The sequence below is a fragment of the Lonchura striata genome, chromosome 5, assembly GCF_050655825.1.
Source record: "Lonchura striata isolate lonStrDom1 chromosome 5, ASM5065582v1, whole genome shotgun sequence".
In the NCBI taxonomy this organism is placed as follows: Eukaryota; Metazoa; Chordata; class Aves; order Passeriformes; family Estrildidae; genus Lonchura; species Lonchura striata.
Window position 1 is genome coordinate 39331877 of NC_140707.1, and position 24619 is coordinate 39356495.

The 24619-nt window shown below is 35.5% G+C and overlaps 1 protein-coding gene across 8 annotated transcripts in view; it reads right to left on the minus strand.

Annotated features, from left to right (window-relative positions):
- PCNX1 (pecanex 1) overlaps positions 1–24619 on the minus strand; it is an 82414-nt gene that overhangs the window by 23295 nt on the left and 34500 nt on the right. For 3 of the 8 annotated variants that reach the window (XM_031505008.3, XM_077784121.2, XM_077784128.2), the window contains exons 8-19: positions 22511–22695; positions 15294–15384; positions 13572–13629; positions 11263–11480; positions 10037–10190; positions 9252–9284; positions 7996–8167; positions 6477–6587; positions 5910–6001; positions 4527–4636; positions 2757–2862; positions 1057–1149 (exon numbers count right to left, since the gene is read on the minus strand). In XM_031505008.3, the coding sequence (XP_031360868.1) occupies positions 1057–1149; positions 2757–2862; positions 4527–4636; positions 5910–6001; positions 6477–6587; positions 7996–8167; positions 9252–9284; positions 10037–10190; positions 11263–11480; positions 13572–13629; positions 15294–15384; positions 22511–22695 (1423 nt within the window). The remainder of the gene's footprint in view (positions 1–1056; positions 1150–2756; positions 2863–4526; positions 4637–5909; positions 6002–6476; positions 6588–7995; positions 8168–9251; positions 9285–10036; positions 10191–11262; positions 11481–13571; positions 13630–15293; positions 15385–22510; positions 22696–24619) is intronic. The other 5 variants (XM_077784122.2, XM_077784127.2, XM_077784126.2 and 2 more) reach the window with 5 other exon arrangements.

A 24619-nucleotide genomic window follows, 5' to 3' on the forward strand; every position in this document is an offset into this window, starting at 1 on the left:
AATGGATGACGCTTGGATTTTACAATAATGCTTTCTACGCATTAAAATTTTCTCTAAATTTCTACATAAGTTTAGATAACTGCAAAACTGGGATTGCATTATCTTGTCATAAACTCTGAATTCCGTGAAGCGCAATCCTATTGAAATATACTACTGGTGAAGAGCATACAGCCAAGTATCTCAAACATGAGGGAAAGCAACATTCAGCGGAGTGCTGAAATCCAGCCATACAATAATAGAAGGGATATTTTCCTCAGAATATGCAGGTACATATGCTTAAGTAATACACTTTACCATGAAGACATGAAATTACCTAAATGCATATGCTTTTTAAAATTAGTTTCTTACTTTAAGCAGCATGTATTCTAAAATACATGCTATAAATTTTCATTTGCCTTACATAAGGCTATTCATATGCTAGTCAATGGTTCCATAATAGGAATACCAAAATAAGAAACTCAGTAACTGCAGCTCTTGAGGGAAATGCTTTACTTAAATTCAAGCACAGGATCTAGTCCCATGCCATTATCATCAAGAGCCACACATACACATTAAAAGCATCCAAAGCACTAGTTACATTGACAAATCAAGAACTTGAAACTCAAATGATATTTAAAGTCCTGTAAATAACCATTCCAGTAAAGTGTACTGCCCTATACTATAGTCTACAAAGAGCCATTCCAGCATGGAACTGCTGAGTCAAGGTTCAGCCCCTCAAACTTGAAGCACTAAGCATTTTTAACATTTTAAGTTTCACTTTTCCTTATTTCAAAACAATTCTGACATTATCTGAGATCGATGACTCAAAAGAGGGTCTTTTGTATCAGAAGCTATACTGAAAGTCTAAAACAGAAGAAGAAACCAGGAAAGACTTAAGATGATCTTTTGAGCACATAAAAGTGAAGACCTTCAGTCAGTCATGTACTTATCATGCTATATGTTTAAATACCATCTAAAATTAGCCAGAAGACTCAATGAACTACTAGAATAAACTTTATATCACACCAGAGTATTTACATAAAGAAGGCAAATTGAAGATGCCAGGTAACATCTTACCTGTAAAACTGTAAATACTGTACTGACATGAATTGCAAAATAGAGGACACCAATGACTATACACACTATCAGGTCAGACTGCAATCGTTCACTCTGTGGAGTCAAAATAAAATAATTTTAGAAAATACCAGCTTTGATTGGCCTCTTAGAATCATTAACTACTTCCAGTGAAGTTATTTGAAATTTCACAAGACAAACTTTACAGCTAAGAGCCTCAGTTCAGCTAAGTGAAAGTGAAAGACTCATAGTGGGGGCGATAAATCAATATATCAAATATATTCTCTACTCCTGGACTGTGAGATGGTGTTAGGATGCCCTGATGAAAGCACTTGAAGGGACAATCAAATTTCCCCTTTATGATCTAAGAAGTGTTTAAACTACAGGGCAATTAAGAGCCCTTGAAGAGTGCTGCCAAGGCACAGGTACCAACTAGGTGAAAAATCCAGGCTGTTTACCCTTTTCTGCCTTCTTTGCAGAAGGGTACAGGATAGCTCTGGAACAATACCGAGGAGCGAGTCTCAATTTTCCATTACTCCTAAACAATGAAAAAAAGCCATTGCTAACGGGCAAGCCCCGCCTCAAGACTAGTAATGCCAGACTCAGCCACAAGGGGGCAATGCGTACTCAGGGCCGCAGCAACTCGAAGCCTCAAGTGTAGACTCGCTCCCACTCGGTAAAAACAGCATCAGTATTTACAGCCCAGAAAATCATTAAAGGATTACCTACTCCAAAATTGGCCATATAATTACACACGGCAATTATTACTGAAAAGCCTTAACTTGTTGGGTTACAACTTTTTTTAAAATCAGTTGTCCTGATTTTAAAAACCACTGTAAGATTATCAAAATCCTCAGCTCCTCTGCCCCCTTGGAGGCTAACACCACAGTTTGAGAGCTGAAGAGCAGCTTGCATCTCCTGTGGAACTCTTTCCTGCTAAATGTTAAAAGAATTACAGTTTCTCTGATCTAAATAGCAGCTTGTAACTGCTGTATTATGAAAAACCTAGCTATAGAGTTCAGCCTAAAGCTGAGCCCTACACAAAGCTAAATGAATATTTAACCTTCTTAAGCTCCTTAAATCTCTTACTTATTGCTACATTGTGTCAAAAAGAATGATGTTTAATTATTACTACTTGCATATATATTGAGTGAATTTGTACTAAAAATTCAAAGCGGTGTTTAAATAAATGAAAAGGTTACATCTGCTTCCAAAGAAAGCAAACAACAAAACAACTTAGACCACCCAAACAAACCACAAAAAGCCCCAAAATACTTTCCATAATTTTTAATTTCCACTTGTGGAACAGCAAGCACAAAGCTCTTCCTCACAATTATTAGAAACACTGAGTTAATATAGTTCTGCCACCTTTAACTCTTCCCCACTAACTTCTATACAAAAGCAATCTATTATTATCCATGAGATAAAAGATACTCAGTGATATTTCACTGAATCCACACCAGGGAATTTGATCTCTCTCTACTTTTAAATAACTTAAAATTGCAACACCAGCATTATACTCCTAGATGTAACACATGAGTTCAGCTGCAGATTGAAAGGAAATGCTGTGATATCTGTTCTAACTAGAACCATGCTAAGTGACAAGTGTGATCTAAGCAAGATCTGGATGGGTGCTATATAAACCAACACAAAGCAAATGCTTACATGGAATTAAAACTATAATAATAAGAAAGTCTACTTACCACAGAATTTCTAAGCTTCTCAGGTAAAGGATCTTTTACTTCAGACAGAGGATCCTCAGGGTTTTTGTCTTCAGAATTAGGAAAAAATTTTGATTGCACTAAAGAGCTTTAAAGAAAGACCAAAAAATCCCACTGAAAAACATATATTGTTCTATGTAGTTTTATAATAATAACAAAGTCAGAAGTTCTATTACATACTGACCACAAAAATTAATTTTGGCACATCAGTGCTTTCACACAGCTGTGCAAATTTACAGAGATCTCAACTTTATAAAAGAATTAGTTCTCTGTTGTACAGAGCAGTGACTATTAAAGAGCAGCAGGCAGATATTCAAACTACAGTTTCTCTAGTAGCAACACAGGAGTAATTGAACAAAAGCTGAATTATAAGTCAAATCTAGCATTCATGAAACAGAACTTAAACTCATAAATAACTGAAAAGAAATATGCAAAATTTAGAAGTAGTCTATTTGGCAACATTTAAAACATTTAAAATTAACATTAAAAAAAAAACCCATTAATTCTTTGGTATAATTAATCAGCAACAACAAAAGAAACCTCTTCTAGCCTGATAAATTAATTAGCTATACTGACCAAACTTCTAAATTCTTAGCAGGCCTTGCTGATATTAAAGCTGTAAAACCTTACACTTAAGCTTTTAGAAGCCCATGTGCAATGTTACTAGCCATAACAAGTTGTCTCACAACATCTCAGTGTGATTTTTCTTACAATATCCTACAGAGTGCAGAAAAATTATTTCATTTTATGGACAGGAAGATCACTACAGAATAAGCCCCAGATCTTCAAAGGAAATTGCACACTGCAATGTATTACAATGCTTAACTGTGCCACAGTCAAACATGAGCATCCAGGCTTTAGTTTTTGGAAAGAACAAAAGAGCAAGTATCTAGGGGAAAGAACTTCATATCAACTGAACTAAGAGTGACTGGACAAGGTTTAGTGGTCAACCCAAAGATAAGAAATTTCCTCTGGTGTACACACTCATGCATCATTAGTTTTGTTGTTCACAGAAGAGGTCCTTCCATATCCACCCCAGGCCAATATTTATCAAATTCATCCAACCTTGTGGCTACATTAAATCCAAGTTCAAGCTCTGTCTCACCTAGGTATGTGGCTGAGCTTTTATTGGCTATTCTGGGGAGGTGTTTCTCCTACTGGAACTATTTTTTTACATGTATCATTATTAACTGAATCAAACACCTTCAGCATCAGATCTCTACTCCAACTAAGAATAACATGAATGCCTGTTTCCCCATGCTAGATGGAAATACTCATCACAAAACCAGATCCCTATAATTCAGCATAATTTTTTGAACAAGTGCTTGGAGCACACATTTAATATAAGAATATATCAACCAATGAAGTGGAAGTATTCAAGAAGTCCCCCTGTAGACTTCAGCTTGAACCAGTGCCTTGAGCACCTCTTTAAACAAAAAAGGGTACATGTTATTCCAAATAAACCCAGCAGCAGAAAGATGGCACCTAACTGACATTCTGGAGAAAATCAGCAGGCAGTTAAATCAGATTTTGGCATGTAAGTGATTTACCAAAAGTCACAAAAAAGGTCATTGTTAGAGAAGGAACTAGATGCAAAATGTGAGGATTTCTAACTACTGAACCAAGATTATACTATTTTTGATTAGTGCTGGTGAGTATAAGTTAAAACAGTATGAAGTAGTAACATTATTTGTAGTTTTTCCTTGCAACTTGCTTCTTCATTGGGGAAGAGATACAAACTGAGTCACTTACAAAAGTACAGAAGGGTCACTGCTTTGCCTGCTGAGATGATACGATATTGCCACTAACAAACCACAAAATATGGAGAAGAGAACTGGAATATGCTGCCCATCCCAGGAATCCTGGAGACAGAAACAAAATGTTAATAAAAAGGAGACAAAGTACACACCACTTTACCTGACATACAAGACTTATGTATATCACAGAACAGAGAAATTAACTACAATTCCACAAAAATAAGCCAGGGCTTTTTGTACAAAAATATTGTTCCATCTTTACCTATGTTAACTACAGATCAGAAACTCTAACACAGTATACATCCCTCAAAGCTACACTATCTTGATCATTAAACAGTCATTATTTGTCATAACCCTTTTGAAGCATTTCCTGCATTCCCTGAGACCACAGGCTCTTAAGAGCTGTATTTAGTCACTTCTTAATTTTGAACATTACATAAATTTGACTCAAGATTTATTTTTCCTAATGTGCTGAATGCAGATTAAACAGGGGCTTTATTTGTGTTTTCCTGATCTCCACTGGATCTACAAAGAAGAAAGAGTTATTCTTTGCTAAAGCTTGTTTGTCTTAAATGGATGTGTTTAGAAAAGGCTAATGAGAAGTGCACAAATTCACAGAAAGCTAATGATGTCCTGCAGGTGATAGCATCATGGGAATAACTCCTCTAGGAACTTTCTACTCTCTGTGATAAAGTGGAAAAGCCAGTCAACTCTGAGTTAGACCCACACATGCTACAATTCATTGTAAACTGGGCATGTCTGATTATTGACACACCTGAAATGAATAAACAGAACCAGCATCATACCCCATACTGTTTTCAAACAACATTTCAAGCAAGGAAAACAGGGTATGCGGGGGGTGTGGCTGTGTGTCCCTTGGCCAGCTAACTAACTCACCCCTTCAGATAGGCACACATCTTCAGTTTGACATTACAACCTATTTCTGAGTTTCTTCTCAAATAAATATTAATTAGAAAATACTATTTTACTTTTGTGGCACCAGAAAAAAATACTAACATGAGCCATTTTGAGAGGTTAACATACAAATACATACAGACTCTGCTAGAAACAAGCCACTTGCATGATACTTTCAAGAACTGTTGTAGAATGGAAATGAAGCTAAATGTCATGTGTTTTCAACCAAAAAAAGGCCCATTATAGCAGGCACAAATCACACACCTTTTAAAAGCAAAAAAATCTGCTTTGTCCCTGCATTGCATCTCCTCTATTGACATCACAGCTGAGCAAGAATAAAACCCTAGTAAATCAAACTAATATTTCTAGTTCAGTAGTTGCATACTTTTGTTACTTAATACAGAAGAAAGCAGAGAACAAACCCCAAAACATGAATGTTCACTGTACATAAAGTTTTTCTTACCTTAAGGGCACCATAGCACAGTCCATATAACAATGCTACTGCCACAATACTACAGATAAAACTGTAAAGTGCTGCAAGCAGGCTTGTGGTAGCTGAACATCATAGAAATGAAAAGAAAAGAAAAAACACTGTTATCTTAAGTTCGAATACAAAATACTTCAGTTTGTTTAAGGTACCAGCCCCCTACTTTCCTCTGATGGAAAAAAAAAGACAATTCAAACCAGAGCAGCTTAACTGTATTTTCCCCTACAAGTAATTTTTATTAAGAGCATTTTATGTGCCTTTTTAAATCTCCTTAGTTATTGAACAGCTTTACCATGGGAATAGTTAACTGCAATAGAAACCAGCTGAGGAAGAAGTGACAGACTTACTAGGACAGTAATTCTATTTGCCAATAGAATCAGAATCAATCAGAAGACTTCTAGACATTTTAAAAACATAATTAAAGTATTCTATATTTAGAGGGTAGGAATAAAAATAGCGTAACCACTAAATTTTTTAACTAACATACTGTTCTGGGCTGCTCCAAATCTCATACTTCTGCCACTGAAAAAACACAGAACTCACCATTGCCACCAAAGACATGAATGTCCAGCTGTTCACAGAGATACATCACAAAGGTATTCACCTGAGGCAGGAGACCAATGAAGAATACTATAGGGAAACATAGTGTAAACACTACAGAAAAAGAAGAGTTGAAAAAGTGGTGAATATGAAAAAACCAACATCATAAGATATTTTTCAGTTTATGTTCTAGGGTATCACACGCCCCATTTAAACTCATCATCACTTAAGTATTTTTATTACAAATTTCTAAGGAAAATATACATTCTGTAAAGTCCTACCTCAGTGGTTCAGAACTGACTGAATACAGAGGTCATAGAAATCAATAGTATTTTCCTTTTAATTGCTGTAGACATGGACACAAACCAATTCAGGTTTTCCGTTTTTATTTAGCAAAGATCAGCCAGGAGTGTTTACAGATTAGACTTGTAAGTTTTCGCTCACGGTAAGTGAGACTTATCCAAGCCTAACTGCCTGTCTAGAGTTGCAGAGGTAACCTAACGCCAGCCACTCTGACATAAGGGAGGGCAAGCACTCCACCTCCGGGTTCTCTGCTACTAATTGTATCTGACAGTTTTACTCATTTTCTCACACCTTCTACACATTCTAATCCTAAATGCCTGCATTTTCTGTTTGTTTGGGTTTTTTAAAGAGGAGAACCGTATGAATCATGACAACACCTGCAAATTACATGATTTCAGCACACAAAGATAAATGAATGCCACCTAATTTCAATACAGAAAACGGTTATGTCTCCACCTGTACATATAAATTACTTTCCATCTTAAAGAATAAAAGATGCAGAAATAATCTTCTACATATGTTCAGATATAGTAGTTCAGATCTAATTCACATGCAATTTCCCATGATAATTTAGTCTTTAAATATTTACATCTCTCTCTCTCTCTCCTTCCTATGGGCTCTGTTTGAGACTACAGGGCTGTTATTATTTTCCTAACAGGGGAAAGGATTGTTGTTTTGGGGTTTACATTGTTTGTTTTTTGCATTAGGTTCAGGGGAGTAATGGAGCTAAATGTCATCGGTATTCTGAATGCACTGTGCTGCTCAGAAAACAGTAAAATTACCACAAAATGGAAATGCAGCTCAAAAATGTTATTTTTGATATTGCTGATAGGCCTGTTCTGAGAAGCATGTTAAATAAGATTTAACCTATGTGTAATGTTTTTTAAAATTGTATCTGTACTGTTCTGCCAATTGCTAAATACAAATAGCCTGACTCAAGAGAACTCTTACTCATTTGCCAAAAGCCCTTCAAGAGAGTGTGAAAGAGTCCAAATTACAATGTTTGTTTAACTATTAAGCAGCTAGGTCCTAGCAAAGGGTAGTGTATGCAGGTCCAAGTTAGATAAGCAAGTTCAAGGATAAGAGTTAAGATATTGGATAACAAAAATTTTAGTAGATTCTACCATTTGTTACAGGAAAGCTACAGAAGGAGAAAATGTTCCCCTAAAGTTCTACTGTTGTAAAGCAAACAGTTCAAATCCATTAAAAAGCCACTCACCTATAACTAAGTCCCTGGCTGACAGCAGCAGCAATGGGTTGGTGAAAGCCATTCCGTACAACCTGAATCTTGTTGTAGATATGTTTCTGCTGCCATAATCCAACAGCCAAATCAGACCACAACACAAACAGAAATATACAGGCCTACTATAGGCTATGATACGATTGTGACCCTGTTTAAAAAGAAACCAAAAAACACCAACATTTATTCATTATTAGTGGGTAAAGTAACTTTTACTCTTCTGCTACAGATAAGAGCTTCAGAATCAAAATTAATCAACTAATATACTGTCACCTCACCATATCCTAAAGTTTTCTTCATAAAACCCCTAAAGCATTGCCTTGCAGTGATACTAGTTTGTGTTTTTTATGGCTTTGCTATAACAAAGACATAACAGTGTCACAGGGACATTTCTCTCTCAGGATTTTTCATAGAGGTGCAGAGAGAAATGTCCCTGTGACATAACAGTTAGATTAAGTTAGACTAAGCTATATATACCCTTAGTCTCAGCTGTATTTTATGGTATGTTGCTTGCAGTACTAAATGCTAGAGAAGCTCTGACTAGGCTGTGTAAGCAATTGAGAAAAAATCAATTTAAAGGATAAAGGGATACTGCTTCTGCTGGATGGGAGGACAGAATCTCTATCTGTGTTTATCAAAATACAACTTCTTACACAAAACTAATGACTTGCTGCAGAGGAATAATGCTTTTCTACATCTTATCTAGGACATAAAGTTAATATTTTGTCTGGGCAATCTAGCAGATGCACAAACATATTGTGCAATACTAGAAAGTTACCATTTCCATGCTCAAACATTAGTGTTCACTACAGCATTGCAAACTCAGCTAATTAGAATGAAAAAATAAAGCAGTGTGCACACTAGGACAACTGAATGATCTACACAATTAAAAGAGAACATCAAAGCTGTGTCAGTTCATACTAGCAGAGCAAATTACAACATTAAGAATACTTCTAAGTATAATTGCTATAATAATAAAGATTCTTCAAAAAGCTTATCATGACATGGCTCCCTGGAAAAAGCCAGGCTCAGAACAGGAGGACATGATTTGAAAGAGTACAGCGGGGAGAAACAATACCAATTCCCTTCTCACACACTAAGACAACTACAAGCCTTTTGTGCCTTCTAAGAAGGGACAACGGAGAAATGCCAGAAAAATCAAACCAAATGGATCAATTCTCTGTGGGCGTTCTGCATCTGCAGAGTTAGTACAGTGGCACATGCCCATGACTTACATGTCGGGGGGAAGAAGAATCTGGCTGAACGCTCTGAAACCAAAATAAAAAGAGGAAAGTTACCAAATCTACAGGTAAGTGTGTTTACCTCCCTACGCACACCTATTTTCTTGGCCGAGGTTCTTTTAACAATATCTATGATTAATTTTACAGCTGTCAAGCCACATTATAGCCTTTAAATAGCACAATGTTGTAAACCATTAAATCTATTTAAAGAGCAGATGTCTATAACCAAAATCCTAAAAAAAACACCCAAGCCCCTTATTTTCAAGACTTTCACTGGTTTTCAACAGGAAAACTTAGGAACTTTAACTTTAAATCTGATTTCCATCCTAATAGTCAAATCAAAAAATAATCAGTCATTCTTAGATTACAATAAACCATTATCAGTATAACAAAAATTAATTATCTGATTAAAAAGATGTTTAGATATAATTGCCCCAATATGAATGCTCCAAGGTGTAGACACTACAGAAAATTAAAACCCAAACCAATAAAACTTCAAATTCAGTTTGTAGTCGGTTTTCAACAAGATGTGCTCCTCTTCATGAACCAAAAAAAATGCATGAGAACAATAAATAAAGGATTCTTTAACAAGCATATGCAGAATGATTCTGTTGATGTGACCTTGCATTACTATCTATCAAACTTCCTTTGAGGCCAAGTTTACTAATTTCTTTATAAATGATAAGCTTGAACATTTATCCTTAAAGCCCTAACTAACCTGCAACACCCAACTGGATTTTTATCTGTTGTTTGTAGAAAGTAAAGAGAAATTAAAGTACCTTCAACAGTGAGTACTGGCAACTGGCTATTACCAGGCAGAACTGGAAGACCCAAATATCCTTGAAAAAGCCCTCTATAAGAAGTACAGAGCCCAGAAATGCAACTAGAATAGCTAGGATGACAGCTAATACATTTTCAAGGATCTCACGATTCCTGTTTTAAAGGGAGAGAAAAAAAAAAGAAAAACGGAATTTAAAGCTAACTATGTCTAGAAAAAGCTGCAAAAGAGCAGTTAGAGTAAAAAATTAACAAGGATTATGCTACTGGTAGCCAAAAGAAAGTTAAGAATAAATTTGAACTTCTATAGCCTACTAGCACAATGTCCTTTATCAAAGCTTGGAGCTACCAGGATTTCAATGACAGCTGAAAGCAGTTAGTATCATATGGAATTTTACTTTAAACAGCAGAAGATAACTTCAGCAGATATTTTTAGAAATAATTCAAATGTTCCACCAGAAGCATGGTCTGTAACAGCAATCTATATTCAAAGCCACCCAAAATGATGATAAGCCTAAAAAAATCCATAAGCATGATAACTTACCTGTGTATATAACCTGTCACTCATGATTTTCTAATTAAGAAACTAAAAATATTCTTGCTTGTAAGATATGCCAAGTGGAATACACATAATTCGCTACGATATTGCCTGTGCTTCGGAACAGAGTTATGAGTATTCCTCCCAGGACAGAATCACTACTATCCTGTTTATTTCAAGGAGGTTCATTACCAAAATACAAATACTCTACATATTCCAAAAGCTGGCAACTGGAGGATCACCTTAATTTTATTCCTCTAGGTCAATATAGCAAGGACAAGAAGTCACAGTATTAAACAACCCTTCGAAAAAATGCTTTGGAACAGCGGGCAAATTCTTTCTGTTTACCAAAAGACTTAGTGAATGCCAGATTGTAGACCCTTTCAAATTAATTTTTGGAGAAGGCTATACTCTAGCTTTAAATATTGGCAATGAATCTTTCTATTTGGTCATTCAAATATGTTACTGTGCCATGCAGGCAAAGTGAGGGTTGGTTTCCTTTTTTAATTGCTACAGAAAAAAATGAAAGTAGCCTCCATTATTTTAGAAAAACTACATTCAGTATTATTCTTTCATTTTTCAGAGTACAGTAAATATGTATAATTCTCTAGGATAGTTTTATCTGTATTACAGTTTAGTAACTGTTTTCATCTTTGCTTTCCGAGATCTGGCAATATACAAGGATCTCACCTATCAAATAAAGCCAGAAGAGTTAATCTATCAAAATTGATGCTAATCCAAAGTTTAGGCAGGATCCAAAAGCGATAGTACTGCTTGACTTTTTGAGCTGCTTCCTCTTGAGGCTGCATGTGGTCCTGAAGGTCAGGGCTCAGGTCAATATCTTGCTGCTCCAACAGATCTGTATCCATTGTTAGCAGCCTGTTCAACCTGATCTGGGGAAGAGAAAGCTAAAAGAAAGTTAGTATTAACAAAAATTTCTTTATATCAAATCACTGTATAGATACTGAAATTTGCTTTGAAGAAAATTGCTAGAACTCTTTAGTTTCACTTTTGAGGAATGTTAAGCACTGGCACAGGCTTCACTTTTTCTGTCCTTATCACAGCACATGAATAGGACCTAGCAGCAATAACAGTTTGCATACAACAACTCTTCGGCATTTCAGCATTTCAAACAAATCATCTTCCAAGTACATTATCCCATTTACTCTGAAAACTTCAAATTTTAAGACAAATAAACTGATACATGGACAACATACAGTACAGGAATAATCCAATTATTGATTTAAATAAATTACAACACATTTCTTATAGTCAGCTAATCTGCATGCCAACCCATGGTGAATGGTTCTTTTTGCATGACAAAGCAATATACTTGTGCACCAGCAAATTCAAACTCATTGCATCCAGAATCAGAAATGAACCAAAGAAAAAGCTATACCCTAAACAGTCAAGTAATATTTATGACTATTACTTATTTTGTAGTTTGTTTACAGTTCTCAAGAAAATCACAGTGATACTAACAACCATGAAAGATACAAAAGCAGAGTACTCAATGCTAATAAGATACTCTAGTACCTATGTATAGTCTAATCCAGTTTCTAACAGGCCAAGAAACATCTTGATGTACTGCCCTTTATTCTTAGGCAATATAATTCTTAAAATGTCCTTTAATGAAAAAGCTTCACAAATGTGTAAGGCAAAGAGTAGAACTTCAATACTCATGCCACCTTCAAGTGTCAAAACTACAGGTTTAGTGTTCAGAGGGGCTTTTTCCCTGCATTCATCTAAGCTTAACGTTCTATTTCTTGATTTATAAAATTTTATTCATCACTCCTTAAATCATCAGTGTACTTAACTATGCTTAGCCAGCTTCTTCGTCCTAGGAAAATACTAATGAAAAAAACAAAGAGGAACACTCTCTTTCTTAAAGGCATTTCAAAAAACACAAACCATACTATTTAAGGCAAGCTGTTTCAGAAAACAGATCCTTTTTTGAAAATTTTTTAAAAGCTTTGTTTCTTAAAAGGTAGAATCAGCCTAACATTCATGGCACTAATAATAAATTTCAGTGGAAATTTCCATTTTGCTGCATGGACTGAGCTTTTACAGTCACAAATTTGCCTTAAAAAAGAATCATTGCCTCCAATGGAACTACACTGGCAAACCGAAAGCACAGAAGAGGTAATGCAGCCTCTTTTCTAAAGGCTACATATTTGAGGGGGACTGTGAAAAGCAAAGCAAGTTCCTCTAGCAGACATCAAGTTTAAAAAGCACGTTCTTGATCAAAAGCATGGTCAGGCAAACAGAGGTCTCTTGCTCCTCTGCCAAATCCTAAAGCTGTATTTCATTTTCCCTCTTGATTGTATCATTAGATACCTTCAACATACTTCTCTTTGGTTTGCCAGCTTAAGAATCATGACCATTCGCGCTGTTTTCAGAACATATGACTTCAGAATTCAGAGTACAGGTATGTCTGGACTTGACAATAACAAAAGGTTTCAGATCATAAAACTAAGGAATTATAAAGGTATTTGCAGTATTAAACAGTGTAAGTTTCTGCCTTGTTTTCTAAGTCACTCCCTGCATATAAATTTAAATTTTGTACAGCATACTCCAATAACATTTCTAAATTCCTTTCAAAAAAATTACTCAAGGGAAGTTTCTTTTTGTCGGAACACAATATTTAGTCTTTCTGCTGCCCGCTAACCTCAGTAATGCACAGAATGAAAACTGCCCAAATTGTACACATTATCTTTGGAAACTTTTACAAGGTATCTTAGAACAATTTCTACGAGTATTTTTATATCACTAGGTTTTAGATCAGAGGAAACCAACTAAGTTTTAAATTGTTATGCAGGAAGATTAATTTGCATATATATATGAACACACTACAATACTAAATACTTTCTCATCATTAATCCAGACAAAATTCTTTCATATGAACAGAGAACTACCACACAGAATGATTAATCAGTGCTATAAAGTTGGATAGTCTTCTTATTCTTTGCATGCTGTAAAAATAAGTAAGAAAAACTTACTAGATCATGTGGATAAAAGCGAACTGAGGTAGAACTCGATACGTGAGAGTCCGTGTCACTATAAGAACAGGGAAAATACTTCAGATTATAAATTACATTTTATTTCAACAGGTCACTCTAATTTTCTAGTGTCCCAAATTAATTTTGATACCTTGTGACTCTTATCTAAATATCTTTCAGTTTTTCCTTCAGTCACTTACTATAAATGCAAGTAGTTACTTAGTCTCATGTATTGTGGTACATTCTACAGCTATGATAAGCCTGGAGACTCTTTAATCTTACACTTAACATTTTCTCAACACCCAGTCCCTAAATCTTCTAAAAAGAACTACAATGATACCCATTATTCCACTTGAAAAACAAAAATTTTATAAGCTTTAGCTAGTGATTTGTAAAGATACATCACATCTCTAAAGAAGTGCAGAGGACACTAGGTGTTCACATGCAGTTTCTCATAGTTCTATATTGTTTTTATCAAGACCCCAAAACTGCCAAAAACAGTACATTGCACAGGTGAAGTCAGCTACTTAAACTGCTTTTGAAAAACTTAAAGTTAAACCTCTGGTAAGAAGAGCAAAATTACTTTGCAATTTCCATTCATTAGAGATGAAGACAAATTTCTCTTACTGTATGAGAGTCCATATCCAACCATTGCTTTTTCCCCCAATTTTGGATAGCTTTTGGATGTTTGTTTTCCATGTAAATCACATGGTTGTAAGACTTGTATCAAATTTATGCAACCTTCCTTCAGTTCCTTGCCTTAAGATAAAAACATTCTTTGTTATCAACTTTACTTCACTCAAACTCAAGTATTCTCTATAGCTGAGATCTGATTATCTGAAGTGGCCAGTTTGTTCCTTCCATTAACACATTCAACTTCAAAACAGCAGCCATCAGCAAAGTCATTGCATCTGGAACATGCAAGCAGTAAAGGCAGGGATTGGCAGCTTTGTGGAAGGAACGCAGGTCAAAGTTCAATTCTACAAAAGGCACTTGCATACTCTCAAAAGAAAGATTTGAAGATGGGATGTTTCATATTCATAACTCCATAATTCCAAGAGCTATTCCACCTACATGTGGTAGGAATTACAGCATTCAGCATGGCGCAATAACTTCAGAGCAATTCTACATAGTGAAGTAGACTGGGGGCAGGTGGGAAGCCACAGAAGGTTTTGGGTTGCTTTTCCTTCTTCTGCCTCCTATCCCTTCAGAGAAAGAAAAGGCATCTTTCCAACAGCAGATGAACTTTCCAGTATGTAGCTGGCTATTTCAGCTCCAAGTCAGATTTTAATCTCAGCCATGTTAACACTTCCATTTACTGTTTGATGCCATCTATGAACTTGAAAATAAATTTATCAGTATACAATGGCTTCACAACCGGAAGTTCAATAGCCATTATGGTCAACAGCAACCTAACTTTCTCAAAAATGGGTTAAATTCTTTAACAAAGACTTTCTATAAGCCAACAAAAAAATGCATTAGTCAAGTTCTCGGTTTGGAAGTGTACTGCTTAAGCTAATAGTAGTACTCATTTTCAGAGAATATTTAACTTAATGTTATCTTCTAGTAAAAATCACTTGGATCACAAAAGTAAAAGTATATGGTTAATAGATTGCATTGACTTTTTTGGTAGTCCATACTAAATAACCTTTTAAAATTAAAATAAAATATTGGATTGCAGTAAGACAAGAATTATCACTCTTGACTGGCCTTCACACACACCAGATGTTGGATGCTCTTCTTGCAGCTGGCTCAAAGTTCACAAGCGACATGTCGCAGCCCCCTGTCTCGTAGAGCGTAGAACTGAACTTACCTATTAAAGAAAAGGTCAAAAGCAGGTCAAAATTTCCTCATGTTTCATCCTATTGGCAGCAGCTTATATTTATTAACTTACAACAGATATCAATTCAGACAACTGAATTTACATCTGTGTTAAAATATAAAATGTGATTACTCATGAATGTGTCACCGGTGCAGACATTAGCTACACAGTTGTCTTTCATACCATTTTACATAGCACATATGCTGTAACTGCAGTACTGAATTAAAGTTTGTATACCGAGTTTGTATTTACAAGATGACACCATTAACACAACAGGACAGTGTAAACCATTTTTTCCCCTTAGAGAATAACCACATGAAAAATTTGCAGTGACCAGCTTCTTCAGTTCTCCCCCACCCCCAACAGAACCATCAGTAAATCACTCACTATCAGCATCTAAGAATATTTAGCTACAGCAGAGATAACCCAAGTATCTGAATAAAATTATTTTGAGACACCCATGTCTATTTGAAAAGAAACACAAAGATTGAAAGAAGTGGCCAGAAACGCTTCATAAGTTAACTTAGGAAACTCAAAAAAGAAATGTGAGGCAGAGATTTATTCTACAAGCTAGAAACAAATGCTTCAGTGTAAGAACAAAGGACTGCAAACTAACTTCCTAGATAAACCATTTGGACTTACTTCCAAAATATATAATTTTAAAAAGCAGCCAAAGATTATAATGCAAATTATAAATTACCTTACTCAAATAAGATGTTTTCACAGTACCCTCCTCCCAACAGTGGCATGATCAGACAGATAGGCATTGTAATTTTTCCTGAAGGCCAGGTTCAATATATTTCAGCTCTGAATGCAAGGAACCTGATTTTGAAACTGATCTCATATTAAATGATCTGCCAATTTCTCCATCTCTTCTAGCTTATAACCCTTCTTAAGTCATGATGCAAAACTTGCAATATTCCAATATTAGCTTATACAAACAAAATAAAAATCCCACTTTGGAGCATGTGAAGAAAAACTGTATACACCTCTCAGCCGTATGTCTCACAGCTTTACCTTCTGCTGATACAAGGTAACCCTCAGAAATACCTAACAAGATCAGAGCTTCCAAACTTTGCCATTTCTGTGAGAGCACAACCTGCTAATACATGGATTTTGAGTATTTTTTTACACAATATAATCCTGCAACAGCTTCTCTTCAGACTCACAGACCTTTAAGTTTGATTCAGAAGCATTTGAATCTTCACAAGTTAAATCCCTCAAACTACATGCTTAAAACCAATGAAATAAAGAAAAAAACTGGTATATTGACAATATCTTCATAAAGCTTTCTACCCTCAAGGGAGCACTTCAGACCAACCAGGGAAATACCACAGCTGTGCTCAGAGCCACCATTGTGACAAGACAGTCCCCTACATAGCTCAGGAGGCACAAACAGCATGCACAGCAGCCCTCTCTCAATATTCAATTACATCTGCCACAGGCTTAAGTACAAAGCTCACTAGGTTAGGGCTTTTTCCTCACTGCATAACATTTTAATGAAGTGCTTTAGCTGATTATCTTTTGGTTTTCCAATGCAATGTGTAGTACACATTAATACTGAAGCTTAACATTTAAACTAATAGATAGAACGGGGAATCTTCCCACAACTAATAAAAACCCTCGGTTACAAAGGTGTATTTATTAACTGCGTCAATAAAAAAGATTCAGGAGCAAACATGGAGACACTGGACAATACAAATGCACGTCAAAGTTCTATTCAGGACAAAGATGTGCATTAATTATTATGGGAAAATCTCCATAATTTAAGAGCAAGCAGCTCTTAAAAAAAAAAAAAAAGAAGTTTGGGTTAAATTCTTCATGATTTTGCATTACTGACTAGAGATCCTGGAAATTAAACTTTTTAATTTTTAACTTAATGAAATACTAGTCACAGAAGTTAGAATATACTGCTTGGACATGCAATTTCCCCTTCCCTTGGACTGAGGAAAACACATCAGGAATTTATTTCAGAGGATGTTTACTGAACTATTACACTTCTTCATATCTACAGTTCCCTGCCACCCAACTTATCTTTGAATCTACCAAAATTGACTGCATTTATATTGCTGCTGTAAGTACTGCACTGCTGCAGTGGGATATAACAAAACTTATTAATAGAGGTTGCAAACAAACAGAACACTTAATTCCCATTGTTTATACACAAACTACAAAATGGACTCAGGATATGTCATGCTTGCAATTCACCCACTTAAAGAGGCTTTCCATTCAAAGTTAGCTCCCTGGCAAGCACAGCACAGCTTCTCATTAATACAAAATCTTTTTCTGCTCCATTTTTTTGTTTTTCTTTGGCTGTTTTTGATTTGGTTTGGTTTTGTTGTTGTCTTTCTGTTGGGGTTTTTTGGTCGGTTGGTTTAAATAAAAAGATTTTTCAGAAAAGCCTCAACTCATCTCAGTAGAAAACTTGACAGGACTGTTCATTGCTGTGACACAAACTCCAAAGTGCAACTGAAGATAATACATCTGAGCTCCAAAATCCTTAATTTTTAAACTCTGTGAGATAAGAACAGCTTCCTCATATTACATAAATGCTAACAAAGAATTTCAATACTCAAGAGTCAATACATATGGATATACCTAGCATTTTTATTTATTCTAGTGACTCTCTCCCATTCTTGCCTCTCACAGCATTCTCCATGGGATACTTGGAACAGCACCACATTGAATTAACTTATGAATGTATTTTCTCTCTCTAAAGGCTGTAGTTTTATCAAGCTGTGAACAAATGGGAGACTCCAAAGATTATGTTGAAAATCAAGAAATATGTTCAATAGTATGTCTACTCACTCAACATAAATGTTTAACTTCTCTACACACAAACACACACACCAAAAAAGAGACTTGAAAGCTCTTAACAAATTAAAGTCACCCAAAAATATTCTATTTGGACCAGGTTACAGTAACAAACCAAGACACTGTGATACTCAAGCACACAAATCCAAAATACATCTTCATTCTGACATGGAGCTAAGATGAACGTGTGTTCTTTGAAGCAAGTTTCCTTGTTCCAAAAGACCAAAATATCTCATCACCACATCCAGAGACAGCCATGTAACAGTTCACACTGTGCAAATTCATACTCCCACAGTAGTTTAGGGCATCAACAGACAACAGCAATAGGCTGATGAGCTTACACAGACAAAACCTGGAAGACTTAAGTGGCTCAGGATTTAACTAAAATGGTGCTCTGATGGTTTCCTCAGCTAAGTTATCTTTAGTTTTACATCCAATACACTACTTTTTTTCAAACCACTTAGAGTAGTTCAAATGCAAAGGCTTACATGATGATGTCATCATTAGATCAAGATACATTTGTCTATTGCTTCAATCAGTATTTTTAAAATCCTAGTTAGCAAAACCAAAGTCATCAGAATTTGACTCCTTGGTAGACTGCTAGGAGCTTTATTTCCAAAGGTCAAAATTTTACTGTTAGCTATGGTATGAAGGTGTATATGTTTTCAGTTAGAACACTTCCAAGTAGCTCATTTTTTGTTCCTATATGAAGTTTGTCAAAAGAGTAACTTACCTATTACCCCAAAGTCCAGTCTACAAGGAGGATATTTTCCATAGGAATAATGAGAAGTGAATATTTATTTTATACATAGACCTTTGAACATGCTCCCACATCCATCCCAATTACATCTATTTAATTTTCCAAAGGTACTGAGTAACTGCTTCTAAATTGGTTTTAATCTAGTAAGCAACCAGTGTATATGTCTATCCTTACATAAAAGTTTTGATATTCAAAACCATTCAACTGCCTTCATAAATTAAAATACTTTAACCTGAAAGATTATTGCTTGTTATATAAACAATACAACCAGAGGTCCACCACACCACCGTAATTGTCTCGTAAAGTTCTAGATGAGCAGTTCTCTTTAAGCACAAAAGCAATTTTAAAAAATCATCTAGCCAAGGACAAGAGTCTGTTCCTTCACCCCAGCTTCAAACACTGGGCATCTGTTCTGCTAACTCAGTATTTGGATTCCTGTTTGACAAATTCTAATTTGAATTTAATCAATCTTCACTGCAAGGGATGAAAAATCCCACCTACCTGTCTAAACAATCGACCATTAATGAGAACAAAAAGAATGGGTACTGCCACACTCTGCTCTGCAAACTGTCATTCACTTAAGTCACAGCACATGTTTTGTTGCTTTTCAGATTTCTATTTTATCAATCCTGCCTATAATCATGGCATTTAGTTTGCCACTTTTCCTTTCCATTCTGCAATTCTATGATTTACTTCATGTTTACCACTCCACATCAAACTCCTTTTCCATCCTTTCAAGTTACTTCTCCCTCAACCTTCCAACAGTATAACTGATAAAAATCTTCCTACTTTGAACCTGGAAGACTGAAGATAATGCATCAAAGCATCTCTTGCCTTACTCCCAGGGCAACGCCCAGTTAAAGATAACTGTATCATCACCAGACTGGGTATGGGACAGGTATAATACAGTGAGGCTCATCCTAGGTAAAATAACCCACCAGAATCAAATTAACAGACAAGAAATTCCAAAGTAAACAAAACCAAAAACTGTGTGTCTTGTTAAGTGCTGCAGCTTGACATCAACACAAACAGAACAAATGTAGAAGTAAATAGCGCACTGGTAAAGGAAAACATGAGCCCTCTATGTGAGGACTTTTACAGTAAATGAATATATGCCCTGTTTGCCTTTCCAAGAGGATTTGAATTAAGAAACTCTTCTATGCACTGTACAGATATATATAACCCCATCTATGTTTGTCACTGATATTTCCAGTTGGAGTAAATCAGGTTTTGTTTCCATGTATTTCCTCAGCCACTATTTTGACTTTTTTGCCCTGGGCAGTCACAATGATTTCCACGGCAACAAATAATTGGTCATAGCTCCTTGATTGCTTTTATTTGTATTCTGATGCTGATCAAGGAAAAAACAAGCTACAACCTTCTCCCAACCCAAACCACAGACAAATTAAAGTACAACTACAGACAAACTAAAGGGTCATCTTTTACTGTAAGATATTTTGAGATAACATAGCAAAACCAAGAGCCTTAGACTTAATTGAAAGAGAAAAATAGTGTTACTTCATCCCTGACTCAGGGTTTAAAATGAAAAAAAAAACCAACAAAAAAACCCCCAAACTAACCACATAGAAAAGGAAAGATACTTTATTGTCAGGCCTAATAAAGGAATCACACACACAAAAGCCTGCACTATTTTGCCAACTATTTTACTTTTAACAAACGATAGCATCTGCTCCACACAACCTGCTACATAAACTAGAAAATTTGATTTTCCTAAAATAACACAAGAAGATCCTGCATACCTTTCTCTCAAAGGATTCTAACCTAGATGCTCAGACTCTCAAAACAGGAAATAAATCCCTGTTATACATCAGATTTCTACCTAGCAGACCCCAGAAGTTTTTTGCCTCCAAAGACAACATGATGTCCCAGATAATTGTAAGCACAATACAGGTAAAGTTTCAGAAGAATTAAGTGTCATGAATTTCTGAAGACTCCAATGCACAAAAAATACAATAAATATGGCTTTTTAGAGTCTGAATGCCATGTTGAATTTTATATATGATCTACTTTGATTTCTGCTAGAGCAAATAATAAAAGCTCTTAAATAAAATAGACCTATATTGCATATTAAATTACAAATTCTACAGAACTCAACAGTATTGTTTTGGGTAATATGAACCAAATCCTTCAAATAAATAGCAGCAGCCTCAAGAATATAGCTCAACTTTAAACTTGGATAGAAATAAGCAGTATTTCAGAGTTTCACTTCAAATATCTTCTTTTCAAATATGAAATAAGCATCCAAATTAAATTAAAAAATGGGTTTCATATAACAAGCTTTCATAGTTGAGACACAAGCACTGAGAACAAAACAATAACACTTCTACCTAGAAAACAGTAAAGCAACAGAATCTACAACAAAAATTATTAGATAACTAGATCATGTGTATTTATTACATTTGTAGTTAAGTCTTATAAAACATCTCAGAGTAGGTAAAGGTGGTTTCATTTTTGCTTATATTCCATTTCTCCTTATATTGCACTAGATGGTGCAGAAAAATACTCAATCAAATTCACATTTAAAGGGTTACCACAGACTCTCAATTCATGGAGTCTTCCCCTCTAGTGAGATAAGAGACAACTCACTTATCTCTTAGTCCTGGATTACACAAGGTCTGAAACACATGTTTTGTAAGTGTTCTGATCAAACCTGTACTTTTAGGTTATTAAAGCTATTAGGTTATTAGAGCTCATTCCATCACTAGTAATTGTCAGTGCTCAAGATGGCCATTTTAATAATGCAAGGAAGAGTTACATATTAATGATGAAGCCATAAGTAATTCAGGCCACGTATAGATAGCTGCAAAGATCCCTGCCGGGAATTTTTCCAAACCAACCCCTTCACTATGTGGCAGATCAGTTATTATTTAAGACCGTCTTAACTTCTTCCTAGCAATTTTATTAGCTACATAGGAGTTAATGAAGAAGTTAATAATCAAGGGTACCACATAAAATGGACCATGAAGAACTAAGAAGACACTATAAAGCTCTATAAAACTATGAGATTTGATATACAAAAGAGTCCAGATTTACTTCCAATACCAAGCCCCTAAGTTAACATTGTATTTGTACATCCAAAGCAAAGCATTCATAAGTATTTCTTCTTTGAACAGCAGCTAAACAACTCATCTAAAAAAGGTATGATAAAGAATTTTTAGGAACCATAAGGGGTTTTTTTGGTTTGGGTTTTTTTTTTTTTTTAAGGAACCAGAAAATCCCCAAAGTCTCCATCTCTGCTCAACTGCCTGTAGGACCATAGGAAAGATTTATTAAATGTGTTACGTTGCTCAAATCAAGAAAGCCCTCACACCATCATTACTTGTATCTACGACTCCTTATTTCCCATCACACATTTGTTAGAGAAACTGCCTGGCAAGGTGATTGAGCAATATAGCCTTCCTAGAAACACACCTGTAAGATTGAGAAACAACGCTCAGGTTAGCTGATTTTCACTGCATTATTACCAATAAATCTGCCCTATTAAAACTTCCATGTCACCAAGGTTACATAAGGCCTGCATACCAAGTTCATCGTGCAAACTGCTACCGCCTACAGCAGATGCAGTGGCATGTGATGCTTCTAAGTGGACACTCCCATTTCTCACCAGCAAGGAGGCGCTAGCGCCGGGCACAGCTGCCTGGGAAGGGGGGCAGGACTGCACTCTGACCTGGCAGGAGCACTGCTGGCCTTGCTGACCATCTTGAAGGCTACGAGAAAACACGCATTGGGGACACATTACCAAGAAGAAATGAAAAAGAGCCAGAAGTGAAGCAAAACAAGATTTTTCAGTTTAAAGAGGAAAACTTTTTTTGAGATAGTAGCATTAAGTAGCCAACAGTTAGTGTTAAAGTAACCCCTACATTCTGTGTAAGAGAGTATTTAGGCCCTAGTTACAGCAGTAATTTAGAGATACTGTTCCTGTCAACTTCTTAGTAGTAGTATTGCTGTCTAAGATCTCCTCAGGTCATCCAACAGGTATATTCTTCTGTGTCTTAATTTGTGGGTGCAAAAGCAAATTACTCCCCATTAGTTTAACTACTGACTAACCTGAGGTATCACTATATTTACTACTGACTATTCCAGTCTTCTCACAATCACTGGGGTCCTTTTTTCTTATTCCAGTATGACCTGATCAACTGTTTAGGGCTTTTTTCTAAAGAGACAGAGAAATCACCTTTTTTGTTATTAATTCATACTAACTAGAAAATGTCTTTAAGCTTTGTTAATAGCCATATGATACCACAGACCTAGATGCAGATAACTGAAGTAGTATGTTTGGATTCGGAATTATTTTGAACATATTAAGACTCTCTATACAAAGTTATTAATTGGCAAAAGTTAAGTCGATTCAAAGTTATTTTGAAGTAACATCCAAAGCTTTATTACTCACCAAAAAACAGGTTTTAAAAGTCAACCTGGCTTTCAGAGAAATTTGTACATTTCTCATAGTCATGACCGCACAGTGTTTGAAAATGTTAATTCTCCTCTTCAGACTTGCAAAATTAACTTTATTAAGCTATTTACCAAAGTTAGGTTTTTTTAATAACTTGTTTAATATTAGGTATGACAAAGTGTCAGAGTACATTATGTTTACAGTTGATATCATACCATTATTCCAAGAGCTGTGGTTTTGTTATCTTTCATTTTGTGGATTTAAAGAACTTACATTATACAGTCATTAGCTGAGGCATTATCTTCGATAAAAGATTTTGTATGTTAAAGACTGGAAAATAGCTTCAACACTCTTTTGAAAAACAATATGCATCACCTGTTGCTTTTAACACTTCACTGTTTACAGCATGATGCTAGAGTTGGCAAATGAGGCAACTAAAAAAAACAAGATCTTACTAAGAGTTGAAGGGTTATATCTGCTGTACTTGCTCTTAACAGTATTTTCTACATCATCTACTTTTCAGTTCTTTTGTTAGAGCATCACTGGAAAACAAAATATGGATATAAGAATAGCTGTTAAGAAAAGCTCATGCAAAATAATGAAGACATGCACTCAGCTCAGAAGAAAAGAACTGCAACTCATTATTCACTGTGTTCTACCATTTTAATCTGAAATTTAAATTCAGTGTTTTGCTGCAGTACACAAGACTTTCAGTGAGATATGCAGCAACAAAAGCCCTAGGGAAGTTCAGGGATGTGTCAACCTTCACTGCCTTCCTTAAGCAACACCAAACCAATGCTAAAAAAATACTGCTTTTCTATAAATAGCAGGTACGTATCAAGAGGTATAGACACAGCTGCTCTTTTAATAGCTATCCACATATGTCACAATTAAAAAATCCTAGCAAAATACTGATGCCAACCAATTGCAAACAAAACAGGCTTATTCTCTCCCTGATTATTTTAAGAATAAAAATTCTGCTTCATACAATCACTTACATACATGAATACATGATTGACTACATGGGATACCAATGAACATTTATTTTTGAAGTGCCCAAAACACTACTGACAATTAGACAGGACAAAAGCAGGGGTGGATGGTGTTTTATGGTACATTTTGGGTTTGTTTTTTAGGTTACAGGGCAAAATAATCTTGTGTCTAATTTAGCACCAAACCAGCAGAACTTACTAGACCAGATTTGACTTGTCTACCACTGCCAAAGACATATATAATGC